Source organism: Phaenicophaeus curvirostris, chromosome 4 (assembly GCF_032191515.1).
Source record: "Phaenicophaeus curvirostris isolate KB17595 chromosome 4, BPBGC_Pcur_1.0, whole genome shotgun sequence".
NCBI classification, from domain to species: domain Eukaryota; kingdom Metazoa; phylum Chordata; class Aves; order Cuculiformes; family Cuculidae; genus Phaenicophaeus; species Phaenicophaeus curvirostris.
In genome coordinates this window covers 35420395-35445271 of record NC_091395.1, presented here as the reverse complement: position 1 = coordinate 35445271, position 24877 = coordinate 35420395, and the positions used below count along the sequence as shown (strand labels likewise).

Here is a 24877-nt window from a genome sequence, read left to right as displayed (position 1 = left end):
AGATGTAGAAAACATTAGTGGATGAAAAAGAAGTTACAGCCAGTTGCTGCAGAAAATGAATGAGGCTTGAGTTGAATGAATTACTTCAGGTGAATTGCTTATTGAATGAATTACTTAAGTTTCAGTGGCTACAGATATTTATATTGGATATAAATTAGAGATTAAATTATGGTATTTTTCATCTCAGAAGAGATTGTTAGCATTAACTGAAGGGATTTTTTTACCCTCTGTTATGAGGAGAGCTAGGTTATAACTTCTCTTGAAGCTTTTATTTCCTCTTCAGGTCAGGTTAAAGGGAACTGTTCTCATTCATAGTGAGAATTGTGTGTTGAACTGAAATTGGGTGGCAGAAACATTAAAAGAAACTGTTCTTAAACCATTTATGTATGTTGCTGAATACAGACCATCTGACATAAATGGGTACCTGAACATAGATGAATGACAAGTACTGGTACTGAATCAGTGATAACTGGTAGTGAATACAGAGCACCTGACGAAAATCACACAGAATCATAGAATAACCAGGTTGGAAAAGACCCACAGGGTCATCGAGTCCAACCATTCCTATCAAACACTAAACCATGCCCCTCAGCACCTCGTCCACCTGCCTTAAACGCCTCCAGAGATGGTGACTCAACCGCCTCCCTGGGCAGCCTGTGCCAGTGCCCATCGACCCTTTCCGTGAAAAATTTTTTTCTGATGGCCAGCCTGAACCTCCCCTGGTAGAGCTTGAGGCCATTCCCCCTGTCTTGTCCCCTGTCACTTGGGAGAAGAGGCCAGCACCCTCCTCTGTACAACCTCCTTTCAAGTAGTTCTAGAGAGCAATGAGGTCTCTCCTCAGCCTCCTCTTCTCTAGGCTAAACAACACCAGTTCCCTCAGCCGCTCCTCGTAAGACTTGTTCTCCAACCCCCTCACCAACTTCATTGCTCTTCTCTGGACTCGCTCCAGAGCCTCAACATCCTTCTTGTGGTGAGGGGCCCAGAACTGAACACAGTATTCAAGGTGCGGTCTCATCAGTGCCAAGTACAGGGGCAGAATAACCTCCCTGGACCTCTTGGTCATGCCGTTTCTGATAGAAACCAGGATGCCATTGGCCTTCTTGGCCACCTGGGCACTCTGCTGGCTCATGTTCAGTCGGCTGTCAACCAACACCCCCAGGTCCTTCTCCTCCAGGCAGCTTTCTAGACAGACTTCTCCTAGTCTGTAGCACTGCATAGGGTTGTTGTGCCCCAAGTGCAGGACCCAGCATTTGGCCTTGTTAAACCTCATGCCATTGGACTCTGCCCAGCAGTCCAGCCTGTTCAGATCCCTTTGCAGAGCCTCCCTACCCTCCAGCAGATCGACACTTCCTCCCAGCTTAGTGTCATCTGCAGACTTGCTAAGGGTGCACTCAATGCCTTCATCCAGGTCATTGATAAAGACATTGAACAGGGCTGGACCCAGCACTGAGCCCTGGGCAACATCACATGTAACTGGCCTCCAGCTGGAGTTAACTCCATTTACCACCACTCTCTGGGCCTGGCCATCCAACCAGTTTTCCACCCAGACTAGGATGTGTATGAAGAAAATAGTATCTTATAAAATTTCCAGATCAATTATAAAAAATATGGCGACTAAATAGTTAATTCTGATTTTAGGATAGTGTGTGATATCTTGTTTGAAGACAAAATGAAAACTGAGGTTTTTTTCTCCATATCTTCAGGGAGATGCAACCTTTCCTCTTCATCCATAGAGCTGAATATTTATTCAGGTATTAGCATCTCAGTTAGTGTTACATCTTTCTCCCTGGACATGACAAAGAACAAGGAGAAGGCTACTGCCTTGCCTATGCACCCTGTTGTCCCTAAGATAAAACATGAAGCATTCTCTGCTTTATTTTAATCCCCAGGTGGTTTGGAGATTACCCCAGCTTTCTCATTAGGTCTTGACACATTGACTCTCATCAGCCAATGAACTGAGCCTAAACCCTGATCTCCATTTTGGAGAAGAGCACAAAGTGCTTGGGAAGAGCACAAGGCAGACTTCTATGAAACGATATAACTATTTCTTAATTAAAAAGAAAAATAATATTTTTGTGGTGGCTGTATATTGAATTTTGTACTCATTAGGTTCCTAATGCATTAAAAATACCATTTTCTATGCTGAATGATACTGTCTCATTGCTTGTATTTATTTCTCTGTTCACCTGTTTGGGCTTAGATAGTTAACACATTTGAGGAAAAACTAGGTTTTGCTGCTGAGTGCAGTAGGCTTATGATTCTTAACTAGGGCTGTTAGACAGCCTCATAGTGAAAGATCTGTAATAAAACTTTAATTTACAGCTCTTCTTGATACTGTTGCTGTTGTTGAAATGTCCATGGGAAAAGCTTAATAAGATATACTCTCATTCTGAAATTCTATTAAAAAAAAGAAATCTTTTATTTAATAGTTTTGCAGTTAGCATGAGTGCAGAGGTATTGGTGTTCAATTTACTAATGGAACCATATCCTTTTGTTTTACTTCTGTTAACATCATTCATGCTGAGCACAGTTAAGAGCATAACTTCAGTTTATTGTATCTCCTTCACCCTGACTGGATTTGGCAATTCAACTGCAACTGAAAGATTAACAGGCTTCATGTGTGAAAAGACAGGTGCATATGACTGTGCACAACTGCTTGTAGAGGCTTGGATTTTGCTGCTCAGATTTTACTTCAAGTTAAAGATTGTTAGAGATTTTCTTCATTTAGGGTTCGTGGTGACCTGATCAGTTTTATGAAAGTGGCATCTTTCTTGAAATGGCTTTATCCAAGATCTCAGGGTATAGATATTGACGTCTTTCTCCTAAAGTCACATATATTGATGACTTTTTAATATTAATGTGGTGATATGTGCTGTAATATAATAAAAGGGCCTTAAATATATTTCTGAGCTATTTTACAAATCACTGTTGAGTGTTCATTATACGCGCATTATATAGGCATTCTATACCGGGGTGACAATATAGCATTTAGAAGTGAAAATTTTCCACTTATAAGGATAATATACATTGAAAAGATGCTGTGCTAGTTCTTGTATGCTAGTAACTCTGATTTTTCAAAATTACATCTTTAAATATAGTCTGGATACATGTTCTAGTTTCTACATAAAGTTAGGGAGATCTGTGACATACAGTTTTAGGTTTTATCTATGGATAATCTAGTATTAAATTTTGCTTCACTGTGTTTCTGTCAAATGTGCTAGACTGTGCCTCCAAATACTGTATCTCTTCCAAGATGGTTTTCATTTTGTAACTAGAAATTTTTATCTTCAGGGTTGGAGGGAACGACTATCTTTTTTTATACCCATAGAGAGGGAGGTTGTGTGTATGATGCAGCTGTCAATGGCTACAGGCTGTTCAGAAGGGACAGGTAGGGAAAGAGGGGCGCAGGTGTTGCCCTCTACATCAAGAAATGGATAGGGTGTAAGGAGATGTATCTGGAGAACAGCCACAAGCAGGTCAAAAGCTTATGGGTAAGAATTAGAGACTGAGGCAACATAGGGAACCTTGTGGCTGATGTCTACTGCAGGCTGCCTGATCAAGGGGAGCCTGTTGACGAAGGATTGTTACTCCAGCTACAGGCAGCATCATGTTCACAGGCTTTCATCCTCCTGGGGGACTTCAAGCACCCCAACATCTGCTGGAAAAGTATCATGGCAAGCTGTAGGCAACATAGGAGACTCCTGGAGTGCATCAATGATAATTTCTTAAGTCAGGCAACAGAGGCTCCCACCAGAGCAGATGCAATGCTGGATCTGATGGTGACGCCATCAGTGGTCACCAACACAAGTGATGTTAAGACTGATGGCAGCCTCGGCTGCAGTGATCACACACTGGCGGAGTTTGCAGTCCTGAGGGATATGGATCAGGTGAAGAGTAAAGTCAGGACACTGAATTTTAGGAAATCAAACTGTAAATAAAAAGAAATTATAGATGTACAAACAAAATGCAGTTTTCCTTGATTGGCCTATGATCTTTTGCTGTCCTTTTCCTCCTTTTTTTTTCCCTTTGTATTCTGAGTACACTGAGATGTAAATAGTGCATCTTGCCTTACTATCTTTTTGTGTCATCACTGTGTGCTTGTTTTAGTTTTTAAATTATTATGTTTATAGCTGTAGGCATTGGAGTTCCCAGAATTGGAGATGTGGGAGGAACAAGAGATATCAGGATGCAGCTATTACTATGATTTTGTTTGTGCTTATGAATTCTTCATTTTAAGGTTATTCAGCTTCCTCTACAATTTGTTCTCAAGTCACCCAGGAGATGTTGGTGGACTCTCAGTCTGAATACATACATGAATAGGACTGTGTACTTAATTACTTCCCTTTTCTTTGTTTGACATGAAATTTCTGCTTGTGGAAAGGCATATGCATCTCTTAATAACCCATTTTTAAAATCAGGCTTACTTAAATCTCTCTTTTTTCATCTATTATATGTTCTGGTTTTATGGTAGTTCTGTGGTTGTGACCTTTATTATCTTCTCTTGTGAACTTTCTTTCTCTATGTACAAGCCAAGTCATAGCTCTCTTATGTTTCACTTAAATGTCTTTGTACCTGAGACCTCATTAATGTTTAATATTCATAGATGAAAAGTGAAATTTAATGTCTCCATGGATTCTAAAATATATTAAATTGACAATCTACTGTGTTTCATTTTTGACTTCTCCCCAGACCTGAGACATTTTGAAGTTCAGGATTTTTGTGTATTGAAGTGTCCAACTAAGAGAAGAAGGGGACTAATAATGTTAAATGCTGTGGCTGTAACAGTCATCAGTAGAAAGTCAGCTTTTAAAGAACAGCTACTTCATGATCCTAGCTGAGATAATATCATCTTTTCTCTGTGTCTACATGGTAGTAACGGTCCTGTTTGTAGAGCGAATTGGCCTTTAAGGGAGCCCTGGAGCTTGCCTCAGAGCCACTGAAGCGTAACTGCATATCAGATCTGCTGGGGAACATAAGGATACTGAGTTCAGCCAAGGTAGCATGGAGGGAATAAGTGTATTTTATGTTTATGCATAAAGACTTAGCAAAGGCAGAATGGAGACTCTCCTAAGCTCTCAGCCAGAAGGACTGGTAAGAGCCAGCCTGCCGAAGACATCAGCGTGCTGGGATGAAAGCCCCCTTGAGGGCCAAGGTTAACCAGCACTGCAGCTGTGACCCAGTGGGAGGGCTGGCAGGAAGGTCTGTTACTTGAATTTACTGGAAAACCTGCCCTCAGAGGATGGTGTTATGGAAATGGTCTGTAAAGGCATGCTACAGCAGCTTTTCTTGGAGATGAGGGCTATGGAAAGTACAATACCTTTTCTTTGTCTGCCATGGGTTTTTTTCAGAACTTATATGGCCCTTAAGCACAACCTTTTTATTAATTCCTCAGTGCAACGCCATGGTTGGTAGGGTCTCAAGCACAAGATGCTTAGATGTAGACTAACATTTTCAGACTTTAGTGCTGATATCAGTAAGGAGCTGTGAGTGGCTGTGAAAATTAGGCTGTTTATGTTAATAATTTAGCACGAATTTTAATACCTACTTTTGGACATTGGATGGTTCTAGGACTTAGAAGACTAAAGGTCTTCTTTAATTAACTCAAGCAATGAACCCGCATTGGAAAAAGAAATATTATCTTGCATTTTAAAGAAGGCTTTTTCAAAATCTATGGAAGTAGTCTGTAGCAAAGGTTGATAATTATTTTTAATGTCATTCTTGTTGCTTGATTGTTTTTTTTTTAAGTAAGGATTTTATGCTTAAAAAATTTCCACATAACACATAACTCAAGACCAATCAATTTGGTATTTATATACTACAGGGGAAAAAAGTCTGAGAAAAAATGAAGGTCAAATCTTGGAAACTATGTTTGAGTTACAGTAGCTTACTCTGTTTGATGATGCGTAACCTTCAATTCCTACCAAAAGAGTGGGAGACAAGGTATTAGAAATTAAAACTCAATATATCAATCAAAGCTATCCTTTCACCTTACTTTCATATGCTATTCACATTCTGTCTGTTGATAAAATTAGATTTAATTAATCACAGTACTCCATTTAGTGAAATATACAGTGATTGGTTCTGTAATTGAAAACTATTGGCATAAAATGGAAAGGTCAGCTTAAATGGCATTATACAGGGAAGATAATCTGTTTGTCCAATTTCAAAGTTTTTGGTTCAGAGGAAATAAATTAGGTCATTGTTTGAATTTGAATTAGTTTGTTAAAATCTCTCATAAGTCTCTCCTTCCACTCCTGTTCCTATTCTCCCACTTGGGGAAGAGTTTTTCTGCATGTCTGAACTCTTTAAACATGCTCTGACTGCTAGAGGAGAAATCAATGTTCATTCACGCATAAGCAGGACAAGTGCAAGAACTGTTATATTATCATTGATACTAGTTTGGTAATTTTAAGGATATAAATCCTGTTCAACTTTGGTATTGTTTCAGGTTTGTGATGTAATTCTATCTTGAGTGTCTTAATTATCTACTAAAATTTCAGTTATTTGTCCACTTTAATTAAAAGAGTTCACCGCTGCTTCATAAAAGACTATGAGGTAAGGTTGGAAGTATTAATATGAAGTATATGAATGCACAATGTGGGTATGCTAGGCAATTTTATTGTCAGAGGCGGAAAAAGCATGTTACAATAAGTGGTTTAATCTTATTTTCAGGAAACGATTGCCTCCAGGTACTTGTCTTACTTCTTTGTCCAGTTAGTATTAATGTTTCTTGTTGGTTTGTTTAGGGATTTTTAATAAGCGGTTTATACTTGCTATTCTTAGCCTTATCCAATTACTAGCAGAGGAATGCTGTTCTCTTTAAAGTTTCATATACTCCCAGGGTCAGCAACAAGAGCTGAGAAGAAGCTGAAAAAACTAAGAGCATTTAATCAAGAGGAAAGAATAATTTTCATGTCCATGAAATGTACCTGCTGGAAAGGAAATGCGTTATTCCTGTCCCTGGTGAAAAGAACAAAGAAATAAAAGGTTTAAATTACAGCACGTAATGCAGGTTAGATGAAAGAGGAAGTTTTCTAATTGCAAGAATAATGAAGTACTGAAGTAGACTGCCTTGATAGATCATGCAGTCTCTGCTGTTGGAGGTCTTCAAGAGCAGATTAGTTAAATACTTCAGAAAAGTGATTTAGGCATAACCAGTCCTGATTTGAGGTGAGACAAGATTATGTCTCAAAGGACCTTCCAGATATTTTTCTGATTCTGTGACTGATTGTGAAATTACACACAATAATACATAGCTTAAACTTTTCTGTATTACTGAATGTATTTTTGGTGTTTCAACAGAAATGGGCATGACCTGGATGTGGGGATTTAATGCACCCTAAGTAAGTTTGCGGATGACACTAAGCTGGGTGGAAGATGGAGGGTAGGGAGGCTCTGCAAAGGGATCTGAGCAGGCTAGACCGGGGGCTGAGACCAATGGCATGAGGTTTAACAAGGCCAAATGCCGGGTCCTGCACTTGGGGCACAACAACCCTGTGCAGTGCTACAGACTAGAAGTCTGGCTGGAAAGCTGCCCGAAGGAGAAGGACCTTGGGGTGTTGATGGACATGAGCCAACAGTGTGCCCAGGTGGCCAAGAAGGCCAATGGCATCTTGGCTTGTATCAGAAACAGCATGGCCAGCAGTTCCAGGGAGGTTATTCTGCCCCTGTACTCGGCACTGCACCTCGAGAGACTGCACCTCGAATCCTGTGTTCAGTTCTGGGCCCCTCACCACAAGAAGGATGTTCTGGAGCATGTCTAGAGAAGAGCAACGAAGCTGGTGAGGGGGCTGGAGAACAAGTCTTATGAGGAATGGCTGAGAGAGCTGGGGTTGTTTAACCTTGAGAAGAGAAGGCTGAGGGGAGACCTTATTGCTCTCTACAACTACCTGAAAGGAGGTTGTACAGAGGAGGGAGCTGGCCTCTTCTCCCAGGTGACAGGACAAGGGGAATGGCCTCAGGCTCCACCAGGGAAGGTTCAGGCTGGACATCAGAAAAAAAAAATCAGAGAAAGGGTCATTGGGCACTGGAACAGGCTGCCCTGGGAGATGGTTGAGTCACCATCCCTGGAGGTATTTAAAAGGTGGATAGATGAGATGCTCAGGGACATGGTTTAGTGATTGATAGGAATGGTTGTTGGACTCAATGATGCTGGAGGTATTTTCCAACCTAGAGATTCTGTGATTCTGTGATTCTGTGATTCTGTGACAGGGCAGCAACAGGAGCTGCCACAATACCTTGGTATTAAGATTCATCTGAACTTCTTCAGTATTAATAAACCCGTTCTTTCAATTAACTGGATCCAGTTAAAGGAGAACAAAATCTATTCTCTTCTACTATGTTATTTGTTATATTCTTGTATTATTGTTCATTTAGTAGAAAATAAGAGAAAGAAGGAGATAGAAAACTATTTTTCTCACATGAAAGGAGTATACTAAACAATGTTATACTATCAAATCTCCTTCAATTTACTTTATTTTTAGAGATTTACCTATAAATTTTGTTCATGTGAGAATAGTTTGACCTAAAAACACGTAGAAGAAGGGAAAGGAAGTTATCATGGGTGTGTATATGAGATTGAGAATGGAACAAGCATGGAATTAAGTCGGATTCAGAAAGCATGATGAGAACCAAAAAACAAACCCCAAGAGCCCCCTAAGAAAGCTAAATCCAATTTATTAATAGCAGGAAGAAGAGTTGTATTGCAGGCTGGAATAAATGTAATCTAAATGTAATATAGCTTTACATAGGGAAATGAAACAATTTTTTAAAAAGCGGATGATGCTTATAGACTTCTCTTGTGGTCATCTGTTAACATGCACAACCACTGCAAATTTTAGTCCCAAACTTCATCATACTGGAATCACTAGCAAGACTGTTGTTCGCATCAGTACACCTGCGCTGAGTTCAGACGAAGTACAGAAATTCTAATGCTTCCAAAGACCTTGGAAAAGGTCATCTTCTCAGCACTGTATTGTCTTAAGAAGGCTGAAAATAATGTAAACTTGTCAGTTATGTTTAATCAGCTTTCTTTCTGTAGCAGTCAGTGGTGTTTGTTTGAAAATCTCCTAAACAATGGAAATTACTCTCCAATGGCCACATAAAGAAAGAATTCTTCGAGAGATCAAGTAATGATGCATACGCTGCAGCATCAGAAGCCTGCTGATGAAGAGTGCATACTTGCTTTTGGGTAGATTAGTTTGATTCAAGGTCATCTTTAACGTGCAGGATAGTAATTATTTTTCAACGTGAGTTCATTACTTTAGTTAATTAAACAATGTTTTGTTTTCTTTTATCCAGTGTAACCTAAACTGCATATTCCAAAATTGGGTATTAATGATGCATTTAATTGGTATATTTTAATGCCAGTTCTTTAACTGATGGGTATTTTAGCAGGAAAAAAAAGAAAGACACTTCTAATAGGAACAGCATTTCTTTCTGCATTTGTCTTTCTTTTTTTTCCATGAAAGTTTACTTTTTAGTACAGATACTCTGGAGTATTTGTGAACAGATTAGCACTATGTGACACTCAGCAAGAGAGTAAAGTGTTTTCCTCCTCTCTATGGGCATTGCCAAAAGTTTGAATACTCTGCCAGTGGTCTTGGAACATGATTTCTGTCATGGCATGGATCAGCAAACAATTTCAAAATCACTCTTTACATATACCAGTATTTTCCTTCTGATGTTTGTGAAAATTCTGAGACAAGTGCATAAAATAAAGTTACTATATTTCACCTGTATGCAGAGGCTTTTTCATAGTATGACATTTTATCTATACAGATTAGAATTTAAAGCTCATTAAAGCCCCAAATACAAAAATCTACTTTTCTATTTTAACAATTAAAATATGTACGTGTAGAAAGCTATTAGCTTTTAGAAATACTCTGAGAACCCAAATTAAGTTTCACCTTATACTGCAAACAAAAATATGGAAAATGCTATCTTATTGCTGGAGAAACAGATTTTTTTTGTAGTGAGTTTTTTTACTTAATGCTAAAACATGCCACGTAGCAAGTTTGGCTAGTGTTAGTTTCTGCATCTGACCTTTTGCTTACAATGTTTCTATTACAATAGAATATGAAAAAAAAAAAATCCTTTTCTATTGAAAATATTGATCATCTTGGGTTATTTAAACAAAACAATAATAAATGGTAGCTATTGTTTTCTAGTATTGTGGGGTCTCTAGGTCAGTCTTATCAGATTTGATGCAAAGCTGTTATCTGCTGAGATTTGAAGAATGCTACACTCATGAAGAAAATGCAGTTTTTTATAAATAAAAAGGGCACCAAAGGAGAAAAAAAAATTTAGAAATAACATTTGAAATTGTTGAGTCTCATGCAGCAACAAATAAGTTTTCTCGTTAGTGAGTATAAGTATAGTGAGTATTCTGTGCTGTTTATAAAATATTTTCAGTATATGTTCTGTGAATATTACCTAGAAGGATGTGCTTTTACTAAAAGAAATTTGCAGGCAAATTACTTTAGAAGTAAGTTAGCATAAGAAGATATGAATGTTAACCACCATTGAAGCACATTTTCCTGAGTTTGTGCAGTGGCAAATGCAAAGCAGCATTCTTTCCATAATGAAAATCTAAAGACATTATTCCAAACTTGAGAAAAAAATGTGTATATCTAAAAAGTCTATTAACGTAAGGACTATCTTATCTTTATTATTCATCTGCGCAATACTGCAAATTGCAGGTAGTAAAAAAAATTAATCATTCCCCAAACAGTAAATAGATTTCTGTCTTTTTATTTTCCTCTTCCCCTCTCTTCCCCAAACTGAATTTTAAAAGTTAGCAAAATTACTTCTTTACTATGGACCTAGGGTTTGGGTGTTTTGTAAAAACTTATTTTATATTAAAAGAGAAGAGAAATACTGTTTATATAAAAGAACATACTTAGAATTTCCTATGACCATGTGGTGCATGTTTAAAAAAACCCAAACCCTATCATTTATTGTTTCAGGAATTATTCATAATCATTGTTTCTGTCATTCATCAGAAGGGTCTTAGAGATGTTCAGTTCAAAAACCAACCAGTAGTCGTGCTGGCAAAAATCCTGTTGAGTCTCCTCAAACCATTTACATATTTTTTGATGTAAATAATTTCTGAAAGATTCAGTCATGAAAAATGTGCGGCATTAACACTGCATCAGGTATGATTTTTAAACTAGATGAAAATGAATATTGCTATATGGTTGCAGGCTCTTCTACAAGCTTACCATTTTGTGCTGGCAAAACACTGTTGAGTTGAAGAAGTCTGGAGAAGCAGCACACAGTTAACATGTGTTTAAGTTCATTCAGATCTGAATAGAATACTTGTATATAAGCTTCTGTTTTACTTACGTTCAGTTTCTTTTCACCAAGTTGGAATTGAGAAAAGTGAAAATATAACATTAAAAGATGGGTTTAGGTGTTTTAGTTGTTGAGCTAATCTTTCAGCAGCTTTAATCAGCTGGTGGAAAGACATGAGAGCTGCTTGCTCTGAGAAAGCTGTAGGTACTACCTCTTGTCCTACAGCTGGTTGAAACTGCACCAGTCAGGAAGCCAAGGTTCACCACCAGGCTTTGTATGTCACCTTTGGCAATATGTGATGTTCCAGGTTCATCAGATATGGAGTCCAAACTCCAAAATTTTATCCCGTATCTGTAGAACTGGTAATGCCCCCATCCCAAAGGGTCTGGAGCATCTCTCATACGGGGAGATGCTGAGGGAGCTAGGTCTGTTTTGCTTTAAGACAAGGATCAGGGGCATCTTACCAGTGTATATAAATACCTGCAGGAAGTAAAGAAGACTGAGCCAGACCATTCTCAGTAGTGCTGAGGGAAAGGGCAAAAAGCAATGGGCACCAACTGAAATACTGAAAAATTCCATTTAGACATATTGTGATGTGCCTAGAATAGCTACTTGGCACTGTTCTGTCCCTCTCTACTGTCTTGTTCTGGGGATTTAGAATAGTTTTGCTTGTGTTACCCGAGTTGTTCTTAGCAGTGCGGAAATACAAATGTCAGCTTTCTGGTTGCGTCTCTCTTAGAGTAATAAGAGATGCCAGCATGTAACTCATTGTTCATATGACAAATTAATTGAAGTTACCCTGGGCCTTTTGCCAAGCTGATAATGGATTTTTTTGGAAATGTTAGATGTTCAAAGAAATGATAAATAATTTTTGAAGCTAGTTTCCACATATATCAGACTGGCGAAGCTCAAAACTTTCTGTGGAGTATCACCTGGTGTAGTTATGTATGGAGTATCAACCATGTAGTTAGCATTGTAGAATTTTGTGAACCCCATTTCCGGATAAATTATAAAATGCATATATTTAAAATTCCACGTCCTGAATGGCAGTGCGTACTGCAGGCTCTTAATCAATGATTGATGAATGGCAGAGACTATCTGTGCTAAAGATATTAGTCTTCTCATACTGTTGTATGTTATTAATACCTGTAATCCCCCATAATTTGATGTGATAAATCAGTCTTCCAGCATGAAAATGCATCCTTACAGAGTCCTTGTTCATCCAGTGCGCAAGCACCCATGCACTATGTCAGTAGGAAATTGTGATAGTTTTAAAATTCATATTTTAACTTATTTTTTTCCTGCAGTTTTGTGACTTTAACAATATAACCATAGTGCAGCAATAACTCCTTTTATTCCTGTCTTTAAAAATCTCAGTAATGAAATGCTTAGGGAGCTTGGCATTTTCTAAATAACATTATTAACAGCTTTAATTTTGAATTGATGGCATGATGCTACTAGGTTGTCTATGGTATTTGAGAAACTAGAAACACAGAAAGTCAGATATAAGTGTTTCAAAAATAAAATAACCTTGAGTCATTCAGATGTCACAGACTAAATCAAGTGCTGCCCTTTTTTTGATGTGCTGGGCTAATTATTTCTACTAATGTAAATGTCAGTGCAATGAGGACTTATTTGCTGTGGCATAACAAATAAATGGCACAGGAAGTCTGAGCATATGAAGAAATTAATCATGTCCTCAACTCTATTATATTGCTTGAAGTCAAGGGTTTAGAAAGCAATTGTATTTTTTAAATGTTTTAGAAGTACTGAAAAATAAAGTAAAAATAAAATTAAAAGGCAGTAATTGGATCTGAATGTATTATGTTCTTTCTTCATTTTGAAAGATTCTGGGCTTTAGAGCCTTTACCACCTTCACTTGACAGCAAATAGTAGTTATCTGCATTTTATTGAACAACCTTTGCTTCATTTTCAGTGTCTTTCAACCTAATAAGGATATTCAGTTCTACAGCTGTCGTTTGTTTGAAGCAGGTGAGAGGGTGGTGCTGTAGGATGAGGTCCCCCAGATGTCACTCTGACTCTTATCTTTGTGCCTCAGACATCTCTTGTACATCCCTGAAGTGCGGCTCTAATGAGCAGCATTTTTGGTGAGCAATGGCTGGCCAGTAGTGGTGCAGGACCAATTGGAACCATCTGTGAGTGGCACAGAGAGCCAGGTATCCCAGTGGGCAGGGCAGCTGCTGGCCACCCCTCACAGCCTGCCACCGCATTTACTGCAGGCACTGCTCCCCTCCCGGAGAGACAGCATTCCAGACAAGGATCCCAAGAAGCATATAGCCTGGAGGTTCTAGACTATCAGCTGTTTTCAGGCTGTGTGATGCCTGCTTTTGATGTCTTTAGAAAAGATCACGGTAGAGCCAAATTATTAGTTGTGACACTTGTATTTTATGGCAATGGGAACTTCACAGGCATGTACGGATTATATTGTACTGATTTGCTTTCCATGATGCTTATACGCAGATCTCAGTAATATTTAGCAGTTCAGATGTAAGCCCTTATTTGTTTTCTTTTAGTCCAACGCTGAAGCGATACAGAAATCAACAATGTTCAGAGCTTAAGAGTAGAGATGAGATGTTTGGACTGTATATCTTTTCCATAGATCAGCAGAACCCTAGAGGAAATAATATTTCGATTCTCATCCTTAATTCCCTTAGCTAGTCACTGCAACACATTCGATATTCCTAGTACATGGAAGTGGAAGAGCACTTGGCTTTTAGTGCTGCAGTGCTAATATTTCACTTTGATAATCTTATGCTAAAATTTATCCTCAACTGAAAAGGGGGAACTATTTCAAAATCAGTAGTTTTGATGACTGTTCCACCTCTTGGGAAAGAAGCTTCATGAGAATGTTTATCTTCCTAGGTTTGTAGCCACACCAGAACAGAAATTTATGAAGCAGACACCTTGTGATATTGCAGTGGATTTATAATAAACATATGGTGGTATATCAAATGATACCACCTCTTTAAAGGCTATCCTTGACTTTATTCTGATAAAGGAATTAATTTAATTTACTCTTTGTGTTCTGATTTATTTTTTTGTTTGTTTGTTTTATTTGGTCAGAGCTTAGCGTCCTGAGATTTATTTTGATAGGAAGGCAAAAAAATAGTAAATTATTCATTTTACCCAATGCTATTTACAAATGCTATACAGAATCTTTTATTTCAAGAACAAAGTGGAATCAAACAATGGTTAGTTTTATGCTTCTCTTGAAACATCCTTTATGGTGTCCAGTGTCAGTACTTCTTTACTGCTTTTCTTTCCCATGTGCATTGTTTCCTGAGCATGAACAAGTGCCTGTGTTTTAGGAAAGATTATTTCTTAAAATTCATTAAACAGTTGGAAACAGTTATGCCAATCAGCATATGATGGGGTTTTAATGCAGTATTTGATTGTATATTGGTTTTTAGTAAAATAACCCTAGAGCTAGTGAGCAAATCATTGGGCTCCAAGTGAATCTGTAATTATCTCTTCTTTTTTTTTTTTAGAAAGGTGCATTTCCATTGGTATATCATCTTCCTTTGCCTCTAATTGTCTGCCTCCACAGAGTGAAATTTAAAATAAATGAGTTATTCAATGAAGGCACTTGTTTCTGAGTTTGAGATTTTGGATGTCACAGCAGAGAAGCTTTTTTTTCCCCCTCTGAGGGAACTAATAGTCTGTGAGTGAGTTTTTTGATAATTGTGCTATTTTGGGGACTTATAATATTCTCTGTAATTGAACCAGATGTTGAGTCTTCTCTAGAGGAGGAAGATCTTCTGAGTCTATGTAGTGCTGTATCAGTCTTGCATCCCAATAGGTTTGAGGTTAATGTGAAAATGAAATAGTAAGGCAGATGCTGTGTGTAATGTTGCTGTAGGTGGGTAATCCCTTTTGGACCGAAACATAAAAACTGTGCAACTCACAGCTGCATACTACGTGTAACAAATGGTTGGATGATAAATTGTTGTAGGATTTTTTTGACAGCCAGTCAAAATCCAGCTCTTCATATGCGGAGGGATATTTGCTACTGTAATAGTGCTGCAACAATAAAAATAATTCTTGAGTTCAAGAAGCTAAGGGCTGTAAAGGCAGTTGCACTCTTTGTGGGCGACTTACAGAAATGCTTAGGAAGGGAGAATCCTGAGTATTTTTCAGCTAATTAACTGTGCTGGTTTCTCATTCCTATATATTGATGTATCAGTAAAGAATGCATATAAGCATTGCTTCTATGTTAAGGTGAGGTATTGGGTGGGGCAGGGATGCTTGGTACTTCTCCTTTCTCTTACCTTGTTTTTCACTGGAAGGAAGACCTACTGCATATGTTGGAAAGAACCACAATGTTTTCCAGTCATGCTTCCCATTTCTTAGCCCCTTATATATAACAAACAGTATTGTTGCCCTTGCAGTTACAAAAGCAAGACTTCACACCAATCTTGCAGTGTTGCTGCTGTTTAAATGTATGAAAGCCTAGAATGCACAAATAACAAACAAGTATTCTCCAGAATACTTTGTCTCCCATGATCTATGGCTCAGTAATTTTCTTAGCCACGGATTAATAATCCTTGATGAATTTTGGGCTGCAACCCAAGCATACTCGATTATTTGTTTAAATATCTCAACCCTGTTTTGGCTAAAATCATAAGGTATTTTATAACATGGATATCAGAGAGTCATATGATCATAGAATCCCTAGGTCGGAAAAGACCTTTGAGATCATCAAGTCCAATCATACCAGTCCACTGCTAAATCATATCCCTAATCACTTCCTCTACCCGTCTTTTAAATACCTCCAGGGATGGAGACTCAACCACCTCCCTAGGCAGCCTGTTCCAGGGCTTGATAACACTTTCAGTGAAAAAAGTTTTTCCTAATGTCCAATCTGAACCTCCCCTGGCACAGCTTAAGGCCATTCCCTCTCATCCTATCACTTACCACTTGGGTAAAAGGACCAACACCCACCTCTCTAGAAGTCCCTTTCGGGTAGTTGTAGACAGTTATAAAGTCTCCCTTCAGCCTATGAGAGGCATATGAGGGTACTTAGATGGAGTTTTACAATGGAGCCTTCTAGCAGTTTTAAACATTCCAGAAACTGCATTTTAAGGTCTTCCAAAATGCATTTTGTTTACCCTTAGCCAGAAGTGAAATGGAGGAACCAGTTTTCTCAGTTTCTTTTGTATGTTGTTAAGCAGTATAGCAATATCAAAAAAAAAAAAAAAAAAGAAAGAAAAAAGTCCTTAAGATACTTACTTGAGGGGATGAAGGCAGTTATGATTTCTTCAGACCTGTAGAATTTTCACTGCAAAACTCTTACTCTTTCCAGAGAGTTTGGCTGTGGAACTCTTCTTGCCTTCCTAACTAAAAAGAATATATTATGCTAGCTGAATGGGATGGATTTTTCTCAGTAATTCAGGGATTTATTGGAGAACACTGGCCACACAACACCTTGCCCTGAATATCCAACATTCATAGAAATATTAGCTGACCAGAAGCAGAGATATTTTGCATGAATATTTGTCAGCTGGGATTTCTAGCATCCTTTGCTCAAAGGTGACCAGCCGTGCCTGGCATTCCTCATTATTACTTACAAGTCTGAAAGTCTCTGAAGGGTGGCTTAGCTACCAGGTCCACATAATGTGGCCTGGCAAACATTTATCTGTCCTAAAAAGAGAAACCCTAACAGAAAATGCTGGGACAACTTCACTTGGAGCAACTGAGTATCATCCAGTTTTGTGCTGCCAGTAGTGTAAAATCAGTAAGAGAAGATGGATGAGTCCAATGTGTATTTGGTTTACACACTTCATACATGAAGTTCAGAACATCACTGTTATATATGCATAGATTTTTGTAGAGCTTTTACCATTGTTTAGTAGATGGCTGATCAAATGTTGCTTCCCTGGAACTGCTTTTCAAGTGTGTTTTCACATACCCTTTGACAACAACATTTGAAACATGCATTATACTTACACCCTTCATTCTGGACAACTTACTAGTTCAAACTTAGAATTAACAGAACTAGAGTTTTCATGTTACTCCTAAGCAGCAATGAAACCCTTCCTCACTTTCTTCTATGCAGATATAATAGATGATCGTCTTTGCTTATCAAAATTTTCTCCATTTCTTTTATTACACTTTTTATAAATTAAGCACTTAGGAAAACGCAGACTTTATTTGAACCCTTCTACAGCTTTGTACTACTTCCCAAAGATCTAAAGTTTGTGTACATCTAATGTACTTCTAAAAGTACTTCTCTATTTTATTTTTTATAAAATAGCAGAAGTGAGATAGAATGAGTAAAAAAAAAAAGAAAATCTCTAGAAAGATGAATTTGCTTGGAAGCTAAAAGTGGTTCTTAGCTTAGCCTGAGAATCTGGAGTCTCAAAAGGTGAAGTCAGACTGCTGACTGCGGGTTGCATGGAGGTTTTTTGGTTGGGTTTGATTTTGGGGTTTTTTTTTGGGGGGTGGGGGTGGTGATAAGTGTTCCTTTTTTTCCCTTATCTCTTTGAAATCACTTTGAAAGTGATTTAAGAATCTCTTTGTTCCATTCCTGTGATGCAGTGAGCCTGACCTTATATCATAGAATCGTAGAATCGTAGAATCATAGAATCATAGAATAGTTTGGGTTGTAAGGGACCTTAAAGATCATCTGCTCCCAACCCCCCTACCATAGGCAATAACTCATTCTTAGTTATTAAAAAAAATCCAAAAAGCAAACCTCAAAATTAAAGGGGTACATTGGAAAGTCCTGAGTAGCTATAACTCTCAGTTTTGCACAAGTGATATTTGAAAGAAAAAACAAGGTACTTCGTGAGTTGAAGGGGAAGGCATTTTTTTAAATCTGTTCAGCTTTAGTGGTCCATTTTCTTCTATGAGCTTCTTGCCAAGCAATCATAGCAGGATACTGCTGGAAAAAGAAATGTTAAACGTGAGTTGTCTGACTTAGTTTGATTAGTTGTTTGTCAGAACTAAATTCATGGGTTTTTTCACACTATTTAGAGAAAAAAAAAAAAAAGCTTAATTTACCATAGTAAAGTTTTAATATTTTTATTGGATAAACTGATTGTTTAGTCGCCTGTGCCATACTGAAAGCGTTGTTCTGTAATAATGCAAGCCATATATGTATGTAAGCATTTGTTTGTTTATTTACTGTTTTCACAGACACTTCCACTGGGGCTAGGAGATGGACAGCTGTTTACCTGGACTGATGGCTTGAAAAGGAAGGACTGGCATGATTATGAAAGCATTCAGAAAGATGCTATGCGCTCAGGTATACATAAGTTCAGAGCAAATTTAAATGACTTATTCATTCTTTCTCCATATGGTTGTTTTTTCTTGTAAGTTAGCTAAAAAGCATTCCTAACAGCCTTTTTTTGCTTGCAGCATGTCACAAGGACATAATGTTCTGAACTGAGGGGTCAAATCAAGTACAAATACCTTATCTCTGAAAATAGCCAAGCGAAAATAAAAATAAGGTTTCATGCCAATAGCTATGTAATGATTGTACAAGGAAATGGACGCAAATATTATTAACAAATTATTTTTAAGGTTGAAATCAATTATTACATTGTGATCAAATATGAACAAAAGTGTTAGTTTCTGAAGGAAAATACCTTACAACTGAAGCAGAATTGATTTAAAACCTGAGTCCACTACCTATAATTGTCAGGAATGAACTTTGACCTTTTTACCATTGTCAAGCTCCAATCCTTTAGTCTTGTTAAAGCTACTTCACTTCATTCTGACAGTCTAAAATCTGCAATTTGCAAATACATTGAAGGACACATCGTTACAATGAGTGATGTAATTTTAATGTACCTTCACATGCTGTATGCCATTTATGCAAAGAAAGGTTTGTGTTCGTCTTTCTATCATCAGGGCATCTTCAGATTGGACTCTTTCTTTTATATTGTAATTTACAACTATTCAATGTAAGATGAATTAAATTAAAAGGAAGGAAGAGACAGCAGTTGAATTGCATCTTAATTAGTATCTGAAAGTGATTATTTTACAAAGACCAGTCTACTATTGTAAATTAAATTACACTGTCTTGATGCCACCATCAGAAGACACCCAACACCTCCTTCAAAATACTGTTAAAATTGAATCCAGTTGACAGATTTGTAAGACTTGATAAGTACCTAATTTTGCAGGAGCCTGAACCAGTAAAATATTTCAAGTATAGGCTAATGTGGTTTTCCTTTCTCTTTTGAATTCTTTTGATCACTAACTTAAAAAATTATCCTTCCTTCTCACATGTGGTTAGGAGGAAAAAAAGTGAGGAGGGGGTTGAAATTATTCTAGATATTTAGGAGTTGTCAGCTTAATGTTGTATTTCAAATTGCTAAGTGTAAAATGACAAATATCTAACTGAGAATGTACAAAATAGAAACAGCATATAGGTATAAACATGCACATATATAGGGAATATCACGTTGTCTGGTTAGAATGGACCTTTTTGAGGGGAATGCACTGATGATTTGGCAATATGCTTTTGATATGTATGCAATGTGGACCTCATATTTTGGAAGATAAACAGTAGTACTTATGATGATCTGATGGACAGCCATAGCATTACCAGTAGAATGCAAGATGTTGCATATGGACAACTAAGAAATTAGCAAGACACATTATGTAGCTTTGTAATTCTCAGGTTTACTCCTTATAACTGTAGGGCAATGCTCTAGTATGTGAATATTTTTTCCAGTAAACTTCTATTCTTGGTAATAATAATACTACTTAAAATATTCTGACTTATTTATGTTTTTATTGCCTTCCTTGTGATAGTGTTTGCTGAGCTTGATCATTTAAGAAATCTTTTTTTTAATAATTTCTATCTGTCATTATTATTCATTAGATTAAATTAACTTCTAAGGATTTTTTTTTTTAAAAAAATCACAATATAGTAATACAAATGCAAAGCTAGATTCTCTCAGTGCACTCTTTTGGGACACACTATGTAATTTCTGTCCCTAATAAGAAAAAAAGTATAGCTGAAATCAACTTTTATTTAAAAATCAATCTGAAGGCATGAAAACACCACCAATGAAACAGCTTCTTGAGACGTTTCAGAAAAGGCAGTCTGTACTTAGTACACAGAAAAAAAGAAAGGAATGAATTCTTTTTTAAATTCAGTTTACATGTTTATCTGTAAAGTTTACAATTTCATAAGCACTGAGACTGTGAATTTCATAAATCTAATTATGGAGAGGTGTTAGTTGCTCCATGGTTAGTTCTTCTGTTTCAAAGCCAAGAAATTTGATCCCTATTTATTCCACCATATTAAAACTGGTGTTCCTGAATTTAAGTGGTCTTCCCTCACTGGAAATCATTCAGTTCTTTTTAATCTAAAGATAAAAGCCATTTGCAAGTCATGTGGAGAAATTTCTGTTTATTTCAAGCATATAGTTCATGCTTTTTGGCTCCAAAATTGCAATCAATCCTGCATATAAGTGCTGAAGTAAGCTCATGATACTTTCAGGTCTGTAGGGCTTTGTTGGACCACCTGAAGTTCAAAAATGTATGTTTATAGTATTCTTAGCATGAACTCCCATTCTGTTAGCATGTTGGTGGTACTTGAGAAAGCCTGAAGTGAGTAATGGAGTGGTAAGGCTTTACATGTATAAGTTCCTGATGTAGCCGAAACGTAATAAATATTCAAAGACTCTTGCAGAGACAGAGGCTTCAATAACTTCTTCAATTTCTCACTTATACAGTATTTGCTCACACTATAGATCCTTCCAAGGTCAATTCTTTCAGCTGGAATTATTTGCTGAAGCCCTTTTGAACTGGAAACACCCTTGTGGACTTCCCATCTGAGAAAACAAGGGATGGTACAGATGCAGTTATACCGTAGCTCCTGCTTCCTGCCATTGTTCCATCACTGAATGTCTGAATCTGTCTGGTGTCCAGTCATGCAACAAGTAATTTTTACTTAACATGCTTTGATAGCCTAGAGTCCCACACTGTAAGATATCAGTTTTACAGCAGCTAAACATGTAAAGACATATGATACGTATTCATGGTGGGTATTTCTTGGGTGAGATACTTACTTCTGGGAAATATGTATCTTGTGTGTTAAGAACAGGAGAAGCACATCTGAAGCTGCTTCACATCGCTAAGTCCAGGCAAGCCTCTTCAAATGTGCATAAGGTTGTGTCCAGACTTGGACGTCATGTCATCTTTTTTAGTGCCCTTGTGGATTGTTATGCTGTTCTCAAAGCAGAAGCAAATGGACTCTGTGTATATGTGTATACATATGTATTTTACTAATTACATTACAGAAAGAAATGAGCTCCTCCTGTAATTAAGGCAGCAGTCTGAGAGTCTATAAATCCCTCAGAAAAATGGGGCTTGGCAGTTTGTGCAGGTAGGGCGAACAGGAAGAGCCCTGGAGCTCGTCCAGGAGGACTAGAGAACCATGGTGACCACTTGGCAGAAAATTAAGGCTGCTCCAGTCTCTGTACCAGCAGTGACAGATGCAGCCTCCCAGACAGAGCCCCAGTGTGTGCATGCTGCCATCCAGATGCTGGGCTGCAGAATGTGACCCCACTTGAACTGATATCAGACACCAGTGGGGAATTCACTGTGCTTGGGTGAACGAACTCCTCTACTTGGTGACAGAACTCAGGGAGGAGGTGAGCAGGCTTCAAACAACCCCAGTTCTCTCAGCCGCTCCTCGTAAGACTTTTTCTCCAGCCCCTTCACCAGCTTCGTTGCTCTTCTCTGGACACGCTTCAGAGCTTCAACATCCTTCTTGTGGTGAGGGGCCCAGAACTGAACACAGTATTCGATGTGACAGACCATGTGTCATTTTGATTTACAAAAGAAAAAAATCCCAAACAAGCCAGCATTAGAATTAACAAATTGCATTTTCTGAACTTGACCCAGATGGGTTAAAAATTCCTTACTGATATATCTTCAGATACAGTTTCCATGTAATTTCTTCATTTCCAGAAATGATAATGATGCAGTACCATCACAAATGGTTACAATTTAATAAATGATTTCTTAGTAGTCAAATGCAAGGTCAGTGAATCAGATAATTCCGGCATCCCAGATAGGTAATTTTCTTGCAAAGATTAAATGACTTGGGGATCTTCAGGTAACTTGCGATGTATTTTCTGCCATGAATAAAAAGACTAAAGTGATCCTAGATAGATATGTAAGGAAATTAATTTGTGAGATACTGGTAGAAGTATTATTTAGTAACTCAGTGTAGATGAATGCCCAACCTTCCTGAAGGAAATTATGTATGGATCTTTGCTGCAAAAGAACATTACATTGAAAGTATCAGGATGTTTGGTGTTGATCTTTTCCAATTAAGACATCGCAATTTTTATTTCAAAATGATACTTCATCTTGGATCTTGATTGCTTTAAAGTCCCCAAGATAGAGGAATTTCTTTTTTTATAAGAAGTATTTATACTTTCATCCCCAAAATTTGCTTTGTTTCTTTGTCTAGAAAATGGGAAATCATTTATTCACATGTTGCTTTTACTTCCTTACCTGTACAGAACTTTTGAAACTTACAGGGCAGCCAGGTGAGAGATAGGAATGATATTGGTTCGGGTGACTGAGAAATAAGTCTGTTATGCTTGAGAAGTTTCCCCATATTTGTTTGTATTGCTGAAAACATACAGAAAAAAAGCCAACAAAAACACTGACCTCACTGAGACAGATTGTTGAAGAGATTTGTGCTGAATTTTATGATTTGGTTTCTTTTCTTTAAAAGGCCAGCCAAAGAGCACCCCCAGTTTTAAATGTACGTACAAACTAACTAACCAGTGCCTGTTCCCTCCATTACTGGAAAGAAAGACTGCACCTGGATACACTGTTCATTTAGGAAATTAATTTCTTGCTCTTTTCAGATACAGTGACAAATAACTTTTTGAATAGTCAGATTTGCCATCCTATACCTATTATCATTGTAGGTATTCTTTATTTAATAATTCTAATTCTGTCTGGAATCTTCATAGTTCTTTGACCTCTATAATAGAATGAATTTGAGGTTAATTTATATTTTTACATGCTCTGATGTTTAGTATTGCTTTTTTATTATGAGTTAGGAAAAACACTGGAACTTAATTTGCTGTTCTACTTGCAGCTTATTACTTTTTCACAAGTTTTTAATGCTGTCCCAATATTTTCAATCTCTCTGAGTAGAAATGAAACTTGAAAAACAGTTCTAAGAATTTGAGTATGTTAGTTTTGATACATGAATCCAAGAAGCCTATAGAGGGGATGTGCTGTTGGGTTCTGGAAGTACTAATTGCTATAGTGTTGGTAGAACTGGAAAGACAGCCAATTAGTTGATAGTTATTCGAGACCTGATTTACTCAAAGGCAGAAAGGAACATTTAATGACTTATATTAAATGTACTACTCATTGGTACAGAATAGATGTAGTGAAATAAAAATTATTTCTTTCAGTCTTTCATCCCCATCACTTCCAGTTTTCTCTGAGTATTATTCTGCCACTACTTCAAAACCAGTGACTGAAATACAGAAATAGGAAAGCAAAACTTTACCTTAAAAAATCCAATCAAAACCAAAAGCCTTTTCTTGAGTAAACAGTTCTGATAGATACCTTAAGAAGATTTAAAAAGAGGAGCTTAATTGTTTCCACTTTCTGAAGTAACCCAGATCTTGCAATGGAGAGGGTGGGAATGGAATAAGCTAATCAGAGAAACTGACTTTGTTGGAGCTGATATGTTATGCCACCTTTTTGACAAGAAATCAGCATTTAAGCTATTATGTTAGTTTCCTCTGGGAATACAACTGATGACATGCCTTGATGAAGAATGTTCTTAATTTGCATTGAAGAAATATGAGACCTATAAACAAATGCAAATCTTACATCTGTCATAATTTTTTTTCCCACCAGTAGTAAACAATGTCTTATGTGTATCAGAAGAGCGTTCTTGCTTTGCAGTTCAGAGCTGTGAGTGCACCTTGCGTAAACACCACTTGCCTAGTAATAGCCTAGATAGCTACCTGTAGGCATGTTAGTCCACCTGCAGCTACGCTTGTTGTATAAGGGCAGTGTAAGTCTGCCTGAATCTCTGGACAGAGTAGAGATACAGGATGCTGGAGCCTCTGATATTGCCATTTATCAGCTACTGACTTGGCAAGGGTTTTTTTTTGTTTCATCAGATTTCCCTAGTTCCCTTTGGTTGTCTGGGGAGAGGTCTAAGGATACGTTTATAAAGATGTTCATCTCAGGATCATGGTAACTAGTGTAACACCAATGGCCTCTGATTTTTCCAGGCTTTCTGTGCAGAACTAGGAATCAGAGATCCTTGAATGCTTGCATGACTGATGAAATTCGTAGGAGAGAGCCATGAAGGTCTAAGACAGTGATTCAAAAGCATCCATGAGAAGAAATTCTGTTGATTCCACCTCTGTCTTCGTGTCCTGGGTAGTGAGACTGAGTCCTAGAGAATCAGTCAATGTCATTGTTACTCCATTTCTGAAAGTTGTATCTTGTTTCCCTTGAGAAATTGTAAGCTGTATGTGCTCATTAATTACACGTAGTAGCAGTAATGATGAATTACAGCCCTTCTCAGAGAAAAAGAGGTGTTCAA

General features: G+C 37.6%; 1 protein-coding gene across 1 annotated transcript in view; it reads left to right on the top strand.

Moving 5' to 3' along the window:
* Window positions 1-24877, top strand: part of GALNTL6 (polypeptide N-acetylgalactosaminyltransferase like 6) — a 451816-nt gene that overhangs the window by 139590 nt on the left and 287349 nt on the right. The window contains exon 2 of the mRNA XM_069855784.1: window positions 18454-18562. Within this exon, the coding sequence (XP_069711885.1) occupies window positions 18454-18562 (109 nt within the window). The remainder of the gene's footprint in view (window positions 1-18453; window positions 18563-24877) is intronic.